The sequence below is a fragment of the Psammomys obesus genome, unplaced genomic scaffold (genome assembly GCF_907164565.1).
Source record: "Psammomys obesus unplaced genomic scaffold, mPsaObe1.curated_primary_1811, whole genome shotgun sequence".
In the NCBI taxonomy this organism is placed as follows: Eukaryota; Metazoa; Chordata; class Mammalia; order Rodentia; family Muridae; genus Psammomys; species Psammomys obesus.
The window spans coordinates 4,353,343-4,372,353 of NW_026593947.1; the positions used below are offsets into that span (position 1 = coordinate 4,353,343).

Consider the following 19,011-nt stretch of genomic DNA (forward strand, 5'->3'; position numbering starts at 1 on the left):
GTCAGAGTGGTGCCAGTATGCAGTCGTCCAACCTTTCCTCAGTTCTGCTGAGGGGAAGATCAGACACCTCAGGCAGACAGGCTCCAGCCAGGAGCAGCAAGAACCTTAGTTAGAAACTGCCTCTGAGGAAGCGGCGTGTTCTGTAGGATACCTGCTTCAGTGTACTTTAGCTTTTAGAATGTTCACATTTGCCTACATAGCCTTAACTCTCCGCCCTGCTTAGGACGCCATGGGGCACTTGGTATAGTTTTGCCTTTCTGGACAGTCAATATACATCTCCACATCTGCTCATTGCTCTCAGTGATGTCTGAACTTGTGTGTGCTGTTGAGAGCCTCCTTTTCCTCATGCTGAACTAATGCTGTCTGTGTCTTGGTTGATTTAGGGGCGGGTACCTTTTATTTCCTACAGGTAGATTCTTCAGGGAAAAAAAAAATCAAATTTAGTGTCTATGATGGTTTAATTTTACTTCTTCTGTGTTATGCATTACTTCACTATTTTTAACTGAGCTGTTAAGAGGACTTGGAGAGCTGGAGACCGCACTCGCTCGTCTCAGGTTCTGTCTCCACACTGACATGCAGACAACAACGCTTTAAGTCCCATCGCATCTAGTGACTCCAGTGGCCGCGGCTTCAGCTGGAGCCGTCACCTCCATCACACACTCGTGAAGATGGCAGGAGTGGCCTCTCTTTATTAAGATGAGGAGGAGGATGAAGAGTCAGTAACTTCCCATCCACATACAGTTCTGTGGCCTTGGGGTACTGGAGACAGGCTCCTCCTTCATGGGATGGTGACAGGCCATCCCTTCGCAGCTCTCCTCTTCCTCTCATCCTCTTCATCAGCTCTAGGCCACTCTCTGCCTTTTGTCCTGGTGCCTACCTGAGCGCTTCCTGTCTGACTGCCAGAGGCAGCAACAGCACATCCCAGGACAGAACTCTATTCCTTCCACCTTTGTTTTTGTTTTTGTTTTTCCCTAATGTGTATACATGTTTTGCCTACATGTATGTCTGTGCACCACACCTGTGCTGGGTGCCCAAGGAAGCCAGAAGAGGGCATCAGCTTCTCTGGGACCGGAGTTACAGAAGCTGCCCTGTGGGTTTTTGAAGAGCAGCAGTTCTTAACCACCAAGCCATCTCTTTCTCCATCTGTTCCTTCTGTCTTTTAAAACTGTAATAGTTAGCTCTGAATGACTTTTTACATCTTATTTACCTTGGGTCAGGGGTACACAAAGATCAGTGAACAATCTGTGGGGGTCATTTGTCCTTCTAATGGTGTCAGATCTGGGAATCAAGTTCAGATTTTCAGGCTTGGTGGTAAGTGCCTTTACCTGCTGAGCCATCTCACCATTCCTTCTTACTGTCCAGAGCTGCATTTGCTAATAAATCACTTTTCTTTTTCAGAACCCCAAAATTCTTCTTCTTGATGAAGCAACCAGGTGAGTGTATCTCTCTGACATGTGTGATCATGTTAGTGCCTCTGTGCTGGCAGGTGTCTCAGTGATGTGCGTAGCTCTGACATCTCTGCTTCCTCCTGTGTGTGACCTTGTCTGCTACAGTGCACTGGATGCTGAAAATGAGCACCTGGTACAGGAGGCACTTGACCGGCTGATGGAAGGTCGAACAGTGTTGATCATAGCCCACCGCCTGTCCACCATCAAGAATGCCAATTTTGTTGCTGTCCTTGACCAAGGAAGAATCAGTGAACACGGGACACATGGAGAGCTGCTTTCGAAGCCCAATGGGCTTTATAGGAGACTCATGAACAAGCAAAGTTTCATGTCAGTATAAGGAAGCAGAGCAGTTTCTGGAGTGGGCACTGACGCAGACTGCAGCCCAGCTGTTGGGAAGCTGAAGCAGGGCTGTGCCAACTTCATCACGTACACAGCAGTACCCTGTCCAAAAACAAACAAAACCGAAGCAGCAGTTTCTGGTGGGTTGTCTGAGAGAGAAAACAGATCCTAGAGACTGTATGAAACCTGAGTCACACTTCAGTTACTTGAAATACTGTTTCCACAAAGAATGTGTGATATTGTTTTAAGATGTACCTGTCCTCTCAGACCTTCTTTCAGTTTTAAGATTGTAACTTTCCACGTCTGATGCACTGAGTTACTGCAGGTTTCGACTGTCTGTTAGCTCAGCACAGACCTCACTTCCTCTGCCTGCTGCAGAGTCAAGTTGTTCTCAGGTAACAACTTTAAAAGGGAGCCAGAAACTAAACGCCTCGCTGCTTTTAGCCAGGTTGCTAATCACTAGGGCACCTACCTGGGGCCGCTGAGGGAAAGTCCACCTTGTCTGTTGATGTTTCTTCAGGTGTCAGAGTTTTGGAACACTACAGTCTGCAGCTGTCAGAATGTGCAGTGTTTTTCAGCACTTGGGCACCTGAGAGCCTGATACATTTTGCCAAAGGAAGAAGTCCTAGTCTGTAAACTGGAGAGCTATTTTTTTATTCACTTCCTTGTTTTATGACTTCTTTTGAGAAGCAAGGTATGAATGACCAGTTATTATCAACAAAGGTGAATGAAAATGAATTTTACATTTGTCTGAAGCATGTATTTTGAAAAAAGAAACCTGTTTAAAATACTTAATGTTCACATATATTGTAGTTTTGTATTTTAAATTTTTATTAATGAGGATGATTCTGAATAATTTAATTCTCAGCCTTGAGTATGGTGGCTCTTTGGCCATAGTAGCAGAAGCAAGGTGATGAAAGGAGCACCGTCCTTTGCAAAGTGTCGCAGTAAGACACACTGTCGTCCTGCCGCTGTGGCTCTGAGGCCTACCTCCAGACGTCCACCTGCACTGATAAGTGTGGCTACCCTGTCAAGCACAAGAGAAAGTGTAACTGTGTGCCTAGGCTAAGAAATGCACACTGCTGTGGCTGGGGATAGGAGGCACCTAAAAATTGTTTCTTGTAGATTTAGACATGGATTCTGTGAAGGAACAACATAAACCCAAGAATGGAGTTGTTGGAGCATCCAGTTCATCTTGAAGATTCCAACAATCAGTCATGAAATAAATGTTCTGGTTTCAAAAACTAAGGGGTGGGGGGAAGAGAATGATGCTCACACCCCTGACCCTGGCACTTGGGAAGCCAAACCGTTACATAGAGTTTGAAACCAGCCCTGACGTGAGACGTTGTTTCAAAGACATTTGAAGAGTTTGGAAGTCCTCCTACTGGAGGAAATGGAACCTTCACATGGCAATGCCCTATAAAAGGAGAGAAGTGTCCTAGGCTTATAGTTTTAGTCACTGTTCTTACAACAATGCCAGAAGCCAATGAATTTGCATTTTTTTTTTTTTGTATCAGTGCTACTGATTGGATGTTGTCTCAAGAAAAACTTTATTTTTTTAATGCTGGTTTTGTAGAGCCTGTGGCATAGCTAGAGAGAGTTAAATGGGACACACCTGCCATGTCCATTTGCCTCTGGTCATTCTGGAAGAAACCTCTTCCTGAAAACCACACAGTATCACAGTTTACGTTACACTCAGGAACTGGCTAATTAGTAAGACTGGCTCCATGAGGGAGTGTAGTGGTCTCTGAGTGAATAAGTAGCACGTCTGTGACAATTATCTTTACCTGTCCATGTGGTTGTTCAGCTCCTTGCAGGGCTGTTCTCAGAAAACCGCTGCAAATCAGGTCAGTGGGAATCCCCTTTGCTCCGTGGAAGTGTTTAAAATTGTGAGTCATCACAATTTATTTCAGTATGTTTGTCTTTAACATTTTATATCAGATTAAAATTTATAGTGAACTTAACCTGTGTTTGTTATGATGCTGAGGTTGAACCAAGGGCCCCACACATGCTAAGCGCTGACTTCTGTCCTTCTGTCTGGAATAACTTTTTAAAGTTTGATTGTTTTGTTTTTTTCAAGACAGGGTTTCTCTATGTAACCCTGGTTGTCCTGGAACTCAATCTGTAGACCAGGCTGTCCTTGAACTTACACATCCACCTGCCTCTGCCTCTCTAGTGCTGGTTGATTAAAGGTGTGCCCCTCCACCACATATTCAGTTTCTTAATAGTGTTTGCTATAGGAACTCAAAAACTTTACTAACAAGGCATATACAGAGTAGCGACAAACTCCATGCCTTTCCTCATCAGACACTCTTAATGTCCTCACTTGCTATTTATTAATAACATCCAGTTCCACTACTATTCTTTGCCCCAGCATGAGAACGGTGCTGTAGCCTTGAGAGGAGGCTCAGCAGTGTCTGCCTTCATAAAGCCTTAGTTTAGGAGGGGTGAGGCAGGTAAAAATCAGTAAAAAGAAATCTGCTGAAGTACTGTGGCTAGCAGTGTGTTTGGGGTTGCTTTGTTTCCAGCATGTGTACACATTACACATTCATGCTCTGGCAATCCCTTGAGGTAGACCAATACGTAGATACCATTTCCCCACTGAGGGAAGGAGCTTAGGCAAGCTGTGAAATGCTTTGTCACTTGTGCGAGTTTCTCAGTACTACAATATCATGACAACGGCAACCTAAGGGAGAAAAGTTCTCCGTGCCTCCGGCAGCAGACAACTGCAAGCTGCGACTGGGAAGCAAGAGCTGGGGCCCGAAGGAAAGCCCGGACATCGGAGGAAGGCCAAGCCTGCGGCCGATCTGAGTTACGGCGGGGAAAGCTATGCTGAGTGCGTGCGGAACAGGGCCGTACACCGCGGGCCACACACCAGCGTCCACGGCACCGCTACGTCCTCGGCTCCGCCCTACGGGGCCACCCTCACCAGTCCGCGCTCCCCGCGGAGGTTCAGCTCCAGCCTGAGTGCTGGAGCCGAGCACTTCTCCAGCTATATGTCCCGGTGGCCCTGGAGGCCGACAGGCTCCAGCAGACCAGCTTACCGAAGCCACACAGGAACCAAGCGCGCAGGACTCAAAACGGTTCGCGCCCCGGTACTGGATGTGACGCCAACACGTGCGCTTCCGGTTCCGACCCCGCCCTGCAGCTCGGCGCCGGGCTTTGTCGTCATAGCTACGCGCCTTCTCTTCTCTGTTCTCCCCGTTCTGCGCCCTGTGTTTACGTAATCTCCAGGCGCCTTCCCGCCCCTCTGGTGTTCAAGCTCCCGGCGCGCGAGGCTCACGCTTCTCGCCCGCGAGTGGAGCTCTCTCCACGCTCCCTACAGACATGTTTCCAGCTGTCTCCTCCCCGCGGACCCCGGGGCCAGGGACCCGACGGGGTCCGCTTGTCGGAATCGGGCCGGCGTCCACGCCTAGAGCGAGCAGGAGGGGTCTGTCTCTGGGGTCCGCGCTTAGCTCGCCTGTGCTCTTCTCGCCGGTAGGCCGGCGCAGCTCGGTGAGCTCTAGGTAAGCGGGGGTTCGGCGACCAGCAGGCTCAGCGCCAAAGCGGCCAGATGGAACGGGCAGCGGCATAAGCGGCCGCAGAGTTGGAAAGTAGCCGTGGCCACTCTTGGCGTCTTATTGCCGCTTTTCAAGGGTGGCCCTCGTTTTTCACTTCTTCTGTCTAACTTTTTATTGGATTCGTGAATTCACTCAGTCTCCACGCCGCAGAAAAGAGTGAAAGCACCTTTTGAGCAGTATCAAAGCAATGTCTGTAAGGTAGAAACATACTTTAGATTATTGTAAAGATTAAAGCAAAAGTGATTCCTTTATTATATTGACACAGGCAGGAAAGGAAACCAGGTCAGTTTCAGGGAGTCGTTTGCTTGAAGTTGTGGCTCGACGCTGCGACATTTGACCCTAGTAACTCATTATGGCCTGGTCCAATCTTTTTTGCCCACTTTGAGACAGGTCGTGCTGTGTTCCTCCGGCTGACTGCTCAATCCTCTGTCTCCACTTTTCAGGACTAATACTTCCAGCGTGGAGTAGCTTGCCTGGCTACCATAATTCTATTTAACAGTTCCGCCTTCCTATCAGGATGTCAGCATCCTTATCAAAGTCACAGGATTCAGTATTCAGTGTCCACACAGACCTGACTCATGGTGAGAACCTACAAACCCTGGCAACATGGTTTCTCATTGCCTAACAACTGCCATTACTATGCGCTGATTGGCAATTAAAGGCCTTTGGGCACAAAACGTGACTTTGTGACTAGGGTACATAAAACAGACTTTCTATGAGAAAGAGAGACTGTTTTACTGAAGCTGCTGATGTGGTGGCCAGTGTACATGTTCAGGAGAAGCATTAACCCTCCTCCCTGTAGTTAATACAGAAATTCAGAATCAGGGTACCTTCCTTCCAGAGGAGTTTCTTCTGATCAGCTTCAGAAGTGAATTTCCAGGATGGAAAGATGGCTCTGAGGCTAAGAGCACTTGCTGCTCTTCAAGAGGCTCCATTTTCAGCACCACGTCAGATGGGCTTACGCCCACCTGTAACTCCAGTTCCAAGGGTTCCAAATACATACATACACACACACATATAGTATACATGTACACATATGTATATATATAAATATATGTAAATTTTAAATGACTTTCTCCTGCATGAAAACAGGAAATACCTAATCTGACTGAGACTTAATGGTTAAAGTTTATAAGTCTACAAGTCTTGTGATAATTCAAAGAATAACTGATGCTTAGAGAGCACGTGTGGTCCTTGTCTTTGTGTTTTTGAAACAGGGTCCCAGAACTCACTGTGTGGATCAGGCTAGCCTCAAACAATGCAGAGATCTGCCTGCCTCTGCCTCCTGTTCGTGCCTGGCTTTGACTTTTATTTTTTTTGAAAAGATTTCTTCACAGTACTGATCTTAGAGGTAAAAGTGGGCTGGCTCCTAGTTACTGGATCTGTGGTCAGAAGCCAGTTGTGTTGAAATAAACTCTTTTCTCCGTAAGTTGTTTTTGCTTGTGGTCAGTATCACAGCAGTGGGAAGCAACTAAGACACCAGGTTTCCCAGAGTTGTGTCGAGAAAGACAGTCAGTTATAGTGCATACAAGCTGACGTCTAGAGATCTCTGATGTGTAGATTCGTAAAGGCTAGGATAGTGGGGAATTTCAGGTTACAAGTTATGTTAGACTGTTTCTTTTCTTTAGAGGAACACCTACACGTATCTACCCCCACCATTCCATATCAGAGTCTGTGAACTACGATGTGAGGATGTTTGGATCATCTCTCCCTGTTAAGGTCATGGAAGCTCTGACCCTGGCTGAGGGTAGGTGTCACTTTTTCATTTGTCTCTGTTATCAGTCAATAACCAGGTCAAATGCAACAACATTGGACTTTGTTGGGCAGAGAAGTAGGCAGGCTGGTGATTTTTCACCATCATTGAGACATAGGTTTGTGATGCTGAGTGAATTACTATATCATAATCACATCAGTGGTTCATGATTCTAAGAACTATGAGTGTACATTTCAGTCTCCTTCGTATATCCCCAACTTTTGAGTTGATTAGATATATGAAATTCAGCTGTAAAATCATCCAAAATGCAGTACCTTGCATTGCTAGGTTAAATAATGTCTTAAAAGTCAAGTTCTGCCTCCAGTTCTGAGTGCTGTGTGGTGTCCCACAAGTCATGTGACAGGCTCATGGGGTTATTATTGTGCCTTTAAAGCCTCTGCTGGAATAAAGGAGGTGCAGGAGTTGGCAGGCACCAGTCACAGGCCAAAAAAGACAGCAGGGAGAGGAGGGGAATGGGGAAGTGCAGACCAAGAGGCTTTTTGTGTCTGCCCAAGTTGCTTTATTAACAGGTCAACTCTGGACCTTTGTGTTTTTCTGGAGTGATGCTTGCCAAACTGCGGGTTGTGACTGAAATCACGTCAGTGGTTCATTACAAGCATTGAAGGGAGGCAAAATGCTAGAGTGCAACTCAGCATTCACTAATTTTTTTTTACTTAAAATTTAGTATTTGTGTGTGTCACTCATGTTCAGTCACAGTATGTGGAGGTCAAAGGACAACTGAGAAGATCAAGAGGCTTCAACAGCAGGCACTTACCCACTGAGCCGCACATTTGTGTAATTCTTAGCACAAATAACAGTGTTCTGTCGTAAAAGGAATGTTTTCTGTCTCCTTCAACTTAGACATCATGGCTGTCAGTCCCTGGGGCTTTAGGGACAGTGGTTTTCAGGCTGCCAACCTCTGCTATGCATGGTTTTCTCTCCCTGGCTTTGATCCCCCCGCCCCAGTCTCTTTGTCACCCTGGAAATTGTAATTTATACTGTGTTTAAGCCGTTCAGCGTAGTTCTGAGTCCTGCCACAAGGCTGTGTTTAAACAGTACACAGCCTTCACTCACGGAATTCAGGAGTGGGTCCCTAGAAATTGGGATCTATAAACAAAAGAATGTGCAGACTTAAAGAACTTTTTTCATTTCAAAACGACCACATCTGATGCGAGGTCATATGTGCAAGGCTTGGAAGCTGACCTCTGTCCCAAGCAGGTGCTCCAGTTCAGCAGAAAGCTGTACATAGCTTGGCTGTGTTTCCACATATTAGCATGTTCATTTTCAATGCTGTGTGTTTTGCCCTGCTGCCCTGTCTAAAAGCAAAGAGCCAAGCTCAAATGAATTAAGATTCTCAAGGCTGTTAACACGTTGATGAAGGCTTACTACCAGTGCTTAGACCTAACAGTGTGTTAGTTTTTCCCTCAGTAAACAACGCTCTGTTGTTTCCTTGTGCTGAAATGATTTCTATATCCTTGTGAGCTCTATTTGAAAATTATATTCCTTTGAATGGGTATGATAAATATTATCTTCTTTAAAAATGGTAGGTAATGGGAGGATTATTGTTTGCTTTATCAACCTAATAAGTGATTCTTACAGAAGTTAAGTTGACTTTTTGTTTTTTAGGGGTAGAGTGGAGTAGAGGTAGGCCAGACTGGCCTCAGACTGAAAGAGATCCACCTGTCTCTGCTTCCTGAGTGCTGGAATTAAAGGCATGTGACACCATGCCTAGCTAAGATTGTCTATAACCAAACCAGGTCCTCTGCAAGAGCAATAGTGCTTCTCTTAGCTGTTTTGGTGACAAATGTGGTAGGAAGATGTTACTCTTGAGGAGACAGAACAGCTTTTCTTGCTCTCAGAGTGCAGCTCATGGCATGCCTTGTCCCCTCAGCTGACGATCAGCTCTCTGTCCACATCCACGACGATGGGTGGGCCTGCCTGGTGTGCAAAGAGAAGCTCCTGGTTTGGAAGATTGCTGTGTCGCCTGTCACTAAGGTAATGGCAAAATAATTAAAGATAGCAAGCCGGGAAAGGGTCCCAACTCGCTCTTTATTTGTACCTTTATTTTTTAAAGTTCATGAGTCTGTGCAAGCATTGAGAATCAGGATATGAAACACTGAGTGTGCATTCATAATTTGTTCATTAGATAATTTAAAATTTAATAATAAATTTAGTAATTTACTTTTGTTAGTATCTTTTTCTTTTTTTTTCCTTTGGGTTTTGGGGTTTTTGTTTTGTTTTCTTTTGTTTTTCAGGACAGGGTCCTGAACTCGCTTTATAGGCCCAACTGGTCTGGAACTCACAGAGATCTACCTGCCTCTCCCTCCCCAACTGCTGGGATTACAGGTGTGTGCTACCTCACTCTTTTGTTGGTATCTTTAGTTTCTTCCTTCTCCAAGGACCCAGTACAGCTAAAATAAATGAGTATGACTTGAGCTGTTGCCTTTAAGGGCTCTGGGGCTGTGCCTTCACATGATGTCCTCCTTAATGTGCTCAGCATTAAGCCTTGCAGTTGAGGTTTCTCCGGAGGACCAGCCCAGTTCATCTGCCACAGCACCCTGTAGAGTGTCATGTGCCACTCCGTGGCTGAGTGCTTTCTACAGTTTATTGAAAGTCCAACGGGTGGTAGAAGCCCGCATCATGCTAGAGGCAATACTTTCAGCCTTGGAAGCTCCTGAGAGAGAGACACACACAGACTGTGTGTGTGTATGCGTGTGTGCGCGCGCGTGCACAGGTGTGTAAATGTGTGTGTGCACATTCCCACATACTGAGACTGTAGGTTTCCGTTCTGTGAGTTACTCTGTCCATCCACCTCTTTGCCTCTGAAGACCCTGGAATGGGGTTGTAGAGATGGCTCAGTGGTTTAGCATACCTGTTGCTCTTGCAGAGGACCCCAGTTCAGTTCTCAGTAGCCACATGGTGGCTCACGTGTATTCATAACTCCAGTTCCAAAGGGATCCACTGCCCTCTTCAGGCCTCCATAGGCAGCAACACCAGACGTACCAGTTCACATACATGCATGTAGGCAAAACACTCATGCATATAAAATTAATAATTTAAAAAAATTTTAAACAAACAAAACAGTCTAAGTAGTGCTGGGTGCCTTTAGTTCCAGGCTTGAGAGGCAGAGACAGGTCAGGTGGCTGTGTACGGGCGCAAGGCCAGCTTAGTGTACATAGTGAGTTTCAGGACAGCCAGAGAAAGAGAGGCGCGGAGGGCGGGGATGGGAGACCCTGGAACAGCAGCACAGTGTGCTCTCCCTCCCCGCTCTTACTTTGTCTTCCTACTTAAACTCCAAGCGATTCGCAGTTGGGGAGAAGAGGAGCCATGCTGTTGGCTAACAGGGTCTTTAGATACGAATGGCCTAAGGTGGGAGGGAGGAACTATGAGGTTCGGCGTAGAAGAACTATCGACCCTTCGGCTCCCATTGCCTTAGGCTCAACCAGCCTTGACCAGATCAAACCAATAGGCTCCTCCTACACAGAGAACCCTCTGTTGTCCTTATCCTTTCCCGTTTGAAGGGCTTCAACCATTTAACAGTTTTTAAACAAAATCTATATTACTTGCACTTAATAAAATTAGATAAGGCTTTGAGAATGTTCAGGGACCCAGTGCTAGACAGTTTGGCTAAGGAAGTCTATAGACTGCCCACGTAGCTCAGAACCGAGCATGCTTATTTCTAAGGTGGGTTTGGATGTGCTCAGTGTAGGAGGAAAATGACGCCAGGTGCCAGGTTAAGCTCAGTGTCAGCTCCCAAAAGTGAAGGTCCGTCAGTGAATTCTGATGTCCTCAGCAGCCTCTTTCTAGGAACCCATCCAGCTGTTGTCACTGCCTTGTCAGTCATTGTCCCATCATGGTGGGAGCCCCTTCCTCCCTCACTCTTGCGGTCTGCAGACTTGCTGCCCTGCCCCAGCTGCTTAGAAAGGATGTGTGGTTAGAAGTGACAGTGAGGGAAGTCTGTGGGTGCACCGAGTGAGCGGAGGGAGGTGGTTCAGCTGCACGTCTAAGAAATGGTTTCAAGAAAGCTTGGCGTAATTTCTCTCTGGCCATAATAATTTTACATGTCAAATAAATTCTACCTCAGCTAGAGAAGTTTTGCAGTGTGCCTTGACACTTCCCCTAACCCGGTGGTTCTCAGCCTGTGGGTGCTGCCCTTTCACAGGGTTGCCTATCAGATATTTGTGGTTCATAACAGTAGCAGAATTAAGTTATGAAGTAGCAGCAAAATAGCTTTACGGTTGGGGTCACCACATGAGGAACTATATTAAAGGGCTGCAGCATTATACTTGTTACCATTGCTAACAAATATAACCCTTGACCTAACACGAGCACTCCATGTAGAAGTCCATTTAGCATTTGTGTGTCCCTGACTTTGTTGTACCTGATAAAAAAGAGCTGTGAGAAGAAAGGATATTGTGGAATAGTATTCCAGCAATGGACTCATGAAATCTGCCGAAGAACTAGAGAAGTCAGAATGAATAGACTGGGTTGAATGGGAAGGTTTTCTACTTGGTTTTTGTCTTGCAGTTGTCTGTCTGCAAAGAGCTCCAGCTGCCCCCTAGTGATCTCCTCTGGAGCGCTGACCTGGTGGCTCTCTCTTATGCTGCAGCCTCAGGTGAAGTTCACTCTGTTCAGGTAGGTGACTGACAGTGGTCAAAGGGTGGTGAGGTGGTGCCTGAGAGCCTGCACGGCTCATGCAGGGACATGGGCTCAGGGCTCAGCACCGACTCCGGGTGACTCATGACTGAGTGCAACCCCGATTCTGGGGGATCCAGCGATCTTTTCTGACCCCTGCAGACAGCTGCAAGCAGGCAGTGAGCATACAGACAAGCAGGCATACACACACGTAATTTTTTTAAATCTTTTTTTAAAAAGCTGATTGAGAGCCTGGTGTGGTGGTACACTTTTAAGCCCACCACGCGGAGGCATAGACAGGTGGATCTCTATGCCGCCAAAGTCAGCCTGGTCTCCTTCAAATTCCAGGCCGGCCAGAACTACATGGTGAGACCTTGTCTCATACAAACAGTACTTTTTCTAAAATCAGAAAATGAAACAACAGGGTGCAGACTGAGGAAATACTCACAAATCCAACTGAGGACTTATATCCAGAATATTAAAAATAAAAAACCACAAAACAAAATTTAAAAGCAGAGAAATGGACCTCAGTTTAATTCCCAGCAACCTCGTGGTGGCTCACAACCATCTGGAACTCCAGTTCCAGGGAATCTGATGCCTTCTTCCACAGATACCAGGCAACTACATGATACATGTGTGTTAATATGCATATATATGTATAACATATACATACATGCATGCAGGCAAAACACTCATACACATATATAAACCAAAGAAAGAAAAAAGGAAGGAATGAAGGAAAAAAAAAAAAAAACAGGGTGAAAGTCTTCAGTGGACACATACTTTACAGAGTGAGTATGAGCAGATAAGCATGTGAAGAGTGGATTAGCATCATTGGCCATGGAGTCCCGCTGCACAGCTGATGACGGCCCTGCTGAGTAAGGCCGGATGTGCAGCAGCTAAAACTCCTGGGTGGGATGTAAAACAGTGAATTATATGCTTGGGTCCCAGTTCTCTGCCTCTCTCCCTCCCTCCTTTCCTCCCTCTCTCCCTCCTCTCTCTCTCCCTCCTTTCTTGGTTTCTCTTTTCTCGAGACAGGGTTTCGCTGTGTAGCCTTAGCTGTCTTAGAACTCACAAGCCAGGCTGGCCTCAGACTCAGAGCTGCCTGCCTCTGCCTCCTGAGTTCCGGGATTAAAGGCATGTGTCACTCTGCTGAGTCTATAGCCAGGCTCTAATTGACTTTCCTCCATCTCCCTGCTCCCTACTCCCTACTTAACCCCTCCCTCCCGCAGATCACGCATGTTTTATTACTGGCCTCATCTCTCTCTCTTTTTTTTTCTTCTCTCTTTTTAGTTTCCTGGTTTCTGTATACACTCATTACCATATAAATAAAAATCTGTGAGAAGTAAACCATAAACTAAATTTTAGAGAGCAAAAACTAAGTGTCTTTCTGAGCCTGTGTATCTCGTTTAATAATATTTTCCATCTCTGTCTATCTACCTGCAATTTTTTCATCATTTTGTTTGAGAAATGAAAACTTAACACAAAAGTCACTTGTGCTACATCAGTTTTATTTGCAGCCAGAAGCGACCTTTAACAGTCAGCTCAGGCACACAGGTGCTTGCTGTAACTCAGACAAACCTCAGGGCAAGCTGAGGTAAATAAGCAAGGTTGGGATTTAGTCTGCTGTTTTTCCATCTGACATCTTAACGCGCCAGCCGTGCAGGGATGGAAACTGATTGTCAGGGTGAAACGGGAGGCCTGAGCATCGGGTCAGGTTAGGTGACAGAGCTGCTGTGTGCCCTGTGGTGGGTGCTCACACCATCTGCACATGGTAACGTTCACATTTGGGAAAAGAAAGGCAAAGGCAATTTTACCACCTTTAAAGGGTTTTAATGGGCGTGGTTGTGCACATTGTAATCCCAGTGCTGGAAATGCAGAGGCAGCCAGGGCTGCAGAGTCTATTATTTTATATATCTAAGATAAATAATTAGATATATAAAATAGACTCTCGTTTTCATCAGTGCCCTGCTTGATGTGAGGCATCAATGTCTGCTTGACAGTGAGACTTTCTTGCATTGTTGCTGATGACTAATTTTGTTTCAAGGCTGTTTCTGTCATGGTTGCTACAAAAGAGGGGTCCATCCGCTACTGGCCCAGCCTGGCCAGGGAAGACATATACTCAGACACCTGTGTGGATCTGGGAGGCGAGAAGATGTGTATGTTCCTGACAGCAGTGCAGGTGTGTGGGGCGAGGGCTGTAGTGTGGACCAGTAGGGAGAGCTGAAACTGGAAATGTAGGTTCTGAGCAGCTGCAGGGGCCCGGGAGGCATCCAAGAAAGGAAGGAAGAGAAGAGGGTGAGAGTCCTTCCCTGGGCAGTTGGATGTTGGTTCATTCCTTTGAAGCACTATTTACAAGAGTAACTGTTAGGCCAGCCTGGTCTACGAAGTGAGTCCAGGACAGCCAAGGCTAAACAGAGAAACCCTGTCTTGAAAAATCAAACAAGAAGGAAGGAAGAAAGAAAGACTTAGACAAACTGGGCCTGATGGTGCATAACTTTAATCTCAGCACTCAGGAGGCAGAGGCTGACGAATCTCAGGCCAGCCTGGGCTACATGTGGAGACTGTCTTAGATAAACAAGCAAAAAAATAAGAACGAAAGTAACTGTCAGAAACTGGGAGACACTTGCTGTTATCCATTCTATAGTTATGGAGGGAATCCGAGGCTAACCCTTGATTCCATCCCTAGCATCACTTAACCCAGCTGAAATGGCCAGTGCTTCTGACCCCAGCAATCAGTAAGGTGGGGAGTTCTGGGCACATAATGAGTTCAAGGCCAGCCTGGAATGCATGCAGCTGCCTAAAAAAAAAAAAAAAAAAAGAAGAAGAAGAAAAAATCTGACATTTGTTGCACATACAAATGGTAAGTCCTTTATTTAAAACTCAGATTTAAAAAGATGAAACTTTTTCTGCTGTCAGTATTTGTGTGTGTGTGTGTGTGTGTGTGTGTGTGTGTGTGTGTGTGTATTAATTAGCGAAAGGATTAATGGAATAATGTACTGTTAAAAAAATCCTTTCAGCTATATTTTAAGGTAGGAGTAAGTTTTGGCTATCAAAAAAAAAAAAAAATAGTTTTTCAGTTGAGACAAGGTCGAGCTGTGCAGCCCAGGCTGACCTTAATGATAATACCCTGCCTCACCTCAAGTGCTGGGATTTCAGGCATGCACTATCACCCAGGCTGTGTCCTGGGATCATTTCCCTTCCAAGCTCATCTCTGGTATTTATCCACAGGGAGGAAGTTTCATCCTGTCCTCTGTGGGGAGCCAGCTGATTCGGTTGATTCCCGAAAGCTCAGGAAAGATTCACCAGCATGTCCTGCCCCAGGGCCAAGGCATGTTCTCAGGAATTGGCCGTAGGGTTTCTTCCCTCTTTGGGATTCTGTCCCCTACTAGTGACATCACGGTAAGTTCATAAAGAACTATTCACGCCAAGTTGAAAGTTTCTGTGACAGTGGTATTGCCTTCTTATGAATGTAAGCTATTGTGGTTTTGTTCTTTTAACTTCATATGTGTGAGTATTTGCCTGCATGTATTTCTGTGTACCACATGGTTGCCTGGTGCTTGCAGAAGCCAGGACAGAGCATAGATGTTGACCTGGAGTTACAGACAGCTGTGAGCTGCCATGTGGGTGCTAGAAATTGAACTTGGGTCCTCTTGAAAAGCACACATGTTGTTAACCACTGAGCCTACTCTCGAGCCCTAGTGTGAGGATTTTTTTTTTTTTTTTTTTTTTTTTTAGTGTGAGGATTTTAAGGTTGAATTTGGCTTATGTGTCTTCTCCCACTCCTCCAGTTCTGTGTGGGTGTCACACTTACGCTACACCTGGTCCAGGAGGATGGGAGGATGTAGGCCTAGAGGTGCCAGCCTCTCTGCTTTGTTCTCTTTCTCTGCATTGAGCTGGGGAACTTAAGGTGGTGAGCTGCTGAGATGTCACCTGTCACAGGCCTGATGAGACTAAAATCAGCTCCTCACCTCAGGTGACCTCATCACTTGTTCCCTTGAATTCCTTTAAACCTAAAAATTAGCATGTTTCAACACAAATTTATCATCTTTTGATGTGTCTGTTTCTGTTAATGGCACTGTCCTTTTGTCAGGTGACCTGGGTTTCAAACCATGGCGACAGTCTCTGCTTCTCTGTCTGTTGAACATCAGTGGTTCTCCAGATGCTTCTGGATACATTTCATCTCATTGCTCTGTCAGGTGCCCTGGTCTGCACTCCTGTTTACAGGCAGGACTGTCTCACTGTTGCCCTTCCTTGCCCTGTAACAGGAGAAATGGAGACAGTGGGGGTTTTAAACTAAAAACCAGTATACACACAGCCTAAAACCACCTGTTTACAAAAGAGTCTACTCATACAAACATGACCATGTCTGATGAGCGCCCTTTTCCCTGCCTGACTCCCTGCAAGTTCTGGTCTCAAAAGCCATAAACTTGACTCATTAGATATGTAGACTCAGAACTGCTGTGGTTTCAAAGTGTTCTTACAGGTGGTCCAACTCAATGAGACACAGGGTCTCTGGGGAGTCTGCTTTCCAGCTCTGCTCTTCCCAGGCCCTTTCTCTGGAGCTTTGGCCTTGCTTTCAAGGTTCACTTCAGTTACGCCTTCCTGCGCCGCCTGGGGGGAGAGTTATATAGTCCGAAGGCTGTAAAGGAGGCTGGAGTCAGCCATGACCCCCTTCTCTCTGCACAGCTGGCCAGTGTTCTGTGGGACAGTGGAAGATCCAGTTTCTACACCCTGACAAGTTCAAACATCAGCAAATGGGAACTGGACGATTCTTCAGAAAAACAGGTTCACAGTTGGGACATGCACAGAGCCCTGAAGGAGAGCATTACCGACGCTATTTGGGTGAGGGATAGCATGCCTTCTTTGTGTTTTGTTTGCTTTGAGGAAGGGACTCTTTACGTAGCCCAGGCCGGACTCTTAAGTCCTCCTGCCTCAGCTCCTGAGGTGCTGGGACTGTAGGTGAGCTGAGCTTCACCACAGCCAGCCCATCTGCTGCGTTTATTTGAACACATTTCCATATAATAAGTATATAGCCATTAAATAAGTATTTTATTAAATAAGCTATCATAGAACTCAGTGATTAACCTGTTAATTTGTGGGGTGGCAAGATATTAGACGGTCTTGTGTAGCTCAGGCTGTTCTCAAACTAACTCACTATGTAGCAGTCCTCCTGCCTCTGCCGCCTTTTTAAAGACGGAATTTCACTGTATGGCCCTGCCTCTCTTGGAACTCACTGTGTACACCAGGCTGGCCTCGATCTCACAGAGATCTGCCTGTCTGCCTCCTGGGTGTTGTGATTAAAGGTATGCTTGTGTTTAAATGTTCTTTGCTCACAGGGCAGAGCTTTGCCAGGTGCTGAGCGTATGTGGTGGGAAGAAGGGCACAGTAATTACTGGGAGCTTATGCTTTGATGTCTCCATTTAGGGATCTGAAAGTAACTACGAAGCTATCAAAGAAGGGGTCCACGTTCAGTATTTGGACTTGAAGCAAAACTGGTAAGCAACTCACCTGTCCTTACGAATCTGGCTAGCAGGTTGACATCTTTGTGGCAGCATGGGTCCTGCTGTCTGCTCTGTTCCCTGTTTGTTGAGCCTCTGCTGCTCTGCTGCTTCATTCTTTTTTTTTTTTTTTTTAATTTTATCTATTTATGTATGTATCTTTTTTAATGTAAGAGTTCTCTATCCACATGGACACCTACATGCCAGAAGAGGGCATCAGATAGCTTTATAGCCACCATGTGGCTGCTGGTAATTGAACTCTTACCTCTGGAAGAGCAGCCAGTGCTCTTAACTGCTTAGCCATCTCACTGGTCTGCTCTTATGTAGTGATGTTTGTTCATGTGGGAAATTGGAACGTTCCTCAGCTGTAAATGGTGTGTTTCTGCCCCCGTTAAACTTGCACCTTCATGGCTTGCACAACTGGACCAGCTCTGCCTTTATTCCATCCTAAGATGATGCCAACATCCCCTCCTGTCTGTTGCCAAGAGAGTCCTGAACATGGGTCTCTGTTCTCCTTGGGGTTCTCAACACTGGCAGTGACTAAGCCAGTGTAACAAGGCTATGTCCCTCCAGTTCTCGAGTCTGGCCAGTCTCAGCATGGCTCATGCTGGGAGTGAGTTTCTTCTCAGCAGCACTTCTCAAGACAGGCTTGGCACATGAGCATTTGGAAGGCTGAGGCAGGAGGATTACGGTTCCTGGCCAGCATGAGCTATATAGACCACTTTTGTTTGTTTGTTTGTTTTTTAATTTATTTATTATTTATACAGCATTCTGCCTGCATGTGTGCCTGCAGGCCAGAAGAGGGCACTGTTATAGATGATCGTGAGCCAGCATGTTGTTGCTGGGAACTGAACTCCGTACCTTTGGAAGAACAGCCAGTGTTCTTAACCTCTGAATCATTCTCCAGCCCCTGAGATTCAACTTCTTAAGGACCCTGTGAGATGAGTCTCCACCCTGTAGCATGTGATACACTTCTTTGTTTTACTTTTCTTTCTTTCTTTCTTTCTTTTTTTTTTTTTTTTTGTTTTTTTTTTTTTTTGTTTTTGTTTTTTGAGACAGGGTTTCTCTGTGTATCCTTGGCTGTCCTGAACTTCTTTTATAGACCAGGCTGGCCTTAAACTCACAGAGATCCACCTGCCTCTGCCTTCCAAGTGCGGGATTACAGACATGCGCTACTGCACACAGCTGGTAATGCACTCTTTAGTGATCCTGACGTAGGCATGGCCCACTGTGTCATCTGCTGGGTGCAGAGAGGACACTGAGACCTCTGAGACACTCAGGACCGCCTGAGAGCACTGTGATGTCAGCACGATGCCAGTGTGCTGCAGCTTTGAGACAGGCGTCGTGAGCTTCCTGGGTGCTCTGAGCAGCAGCCGGGAGAACTCAGGGAGGGCTGCTACCTGCCCCTCATTAAACTGCTTAGGAGGGGCCTCCTAGAGAGGTGCTGGCTGCCCCATAGATTGCAGACTTTGGAATGAAAGTTGCTCATAGTGCTACCTTGGAAGAATTTGCCTTAGAGAACATACACATTTTTTGGGTAACAATATAAATTAAGAGTAACATAAGCCTTAACAAGCAAAAATGAGTTTTCTGCCTAAACAGCAGCTTGGATGATTAAGTCTGAAAACAAAGTGTTTTTGGTATTTTGTTTTTTGTTTTCTCTCTCAACAAAGGTAAATTGTGAAGAATGCTGTCAGTCATTCCTCTGTGGTGTACCTTTGAAGTGCTTCAGTGAGCTCCCTAGGCTCAGGTTCTGCAGAGTGACAGGGGCACCA

The 19,011-nt window shown here is 46.0% G+C and overlaps 2 protein-coding genes across 3 annotated transcripts in view; both read left to right on the forward strand.

Annotated features, from left to right (window-relative positions):
• Abcb10 (ATP binding cassette subfamily B member 10) overlaps positions 1-3,751 on the forward strand; it is a 28,435-nt gene extending 24,684 nt beyond the window's left edge. Inside the window, exons 12-13 of one of the 2 annotated variants that reach the window (XR_008721322.1) lie at positions 1,399-1,433; positions 1,554-1,592. Coding sequence is in view for 1 of the 2 variants with exons in the window: in XM_055617571.1 (XP_055473546.1) it covers positions 1,399-1,433; positions 1,554-1,785 (267 nt within the window). In the remaining variant the exon portion in view is untranslated. Of the gene's footprint in view, positions 1-1,398; positions 1,434-1,553 lie in introns of both variants that reach the window. The other variant, XM_055617571.1, reaches the window with a different exon arrangement.
• Positions 3,752-5,028: 1,277 nt separating this feature from the next.
• Nup133 (nucleoporin 133) overlaps positions 5,029-19,011 on the forward strand; it is a 52,225-nt gene continuing 38,242 nt past the window's right edge. The window contains exons 1-8 of the mRNA XM_055617572.1: positions 5,029-5,293; positions 6,976-7,094; positions 8,992-9,095; positions 11,628-11,735; positions 13,783-13,917; positions 14,967-15,137; positions 16,425-16,580; positions 17,163-17,233. Coding sequence (XP_055473547.1) covers positions 5,115-5,293; positions 6,976-7,094; positions 8,992-9,095; positions 11,628-11,735; positions 13,783-13,917; positions 14,967-15,137; positions 16,425-16,580; positions 17,163-17,233 — 1,043 coding nt within the window. The 5' untranslated portion in view covers positions 5,029-5,114. The remainder of the gene's footprint in view (positions 5,294-6,975; positions 7,095-8,991; positions 9,096-11,627; positions 11,736-13,782; positions 13,918-14,966; positions 15,138-16,424; positions 16,581-17,162; positions 17,234-19,011) is intronic.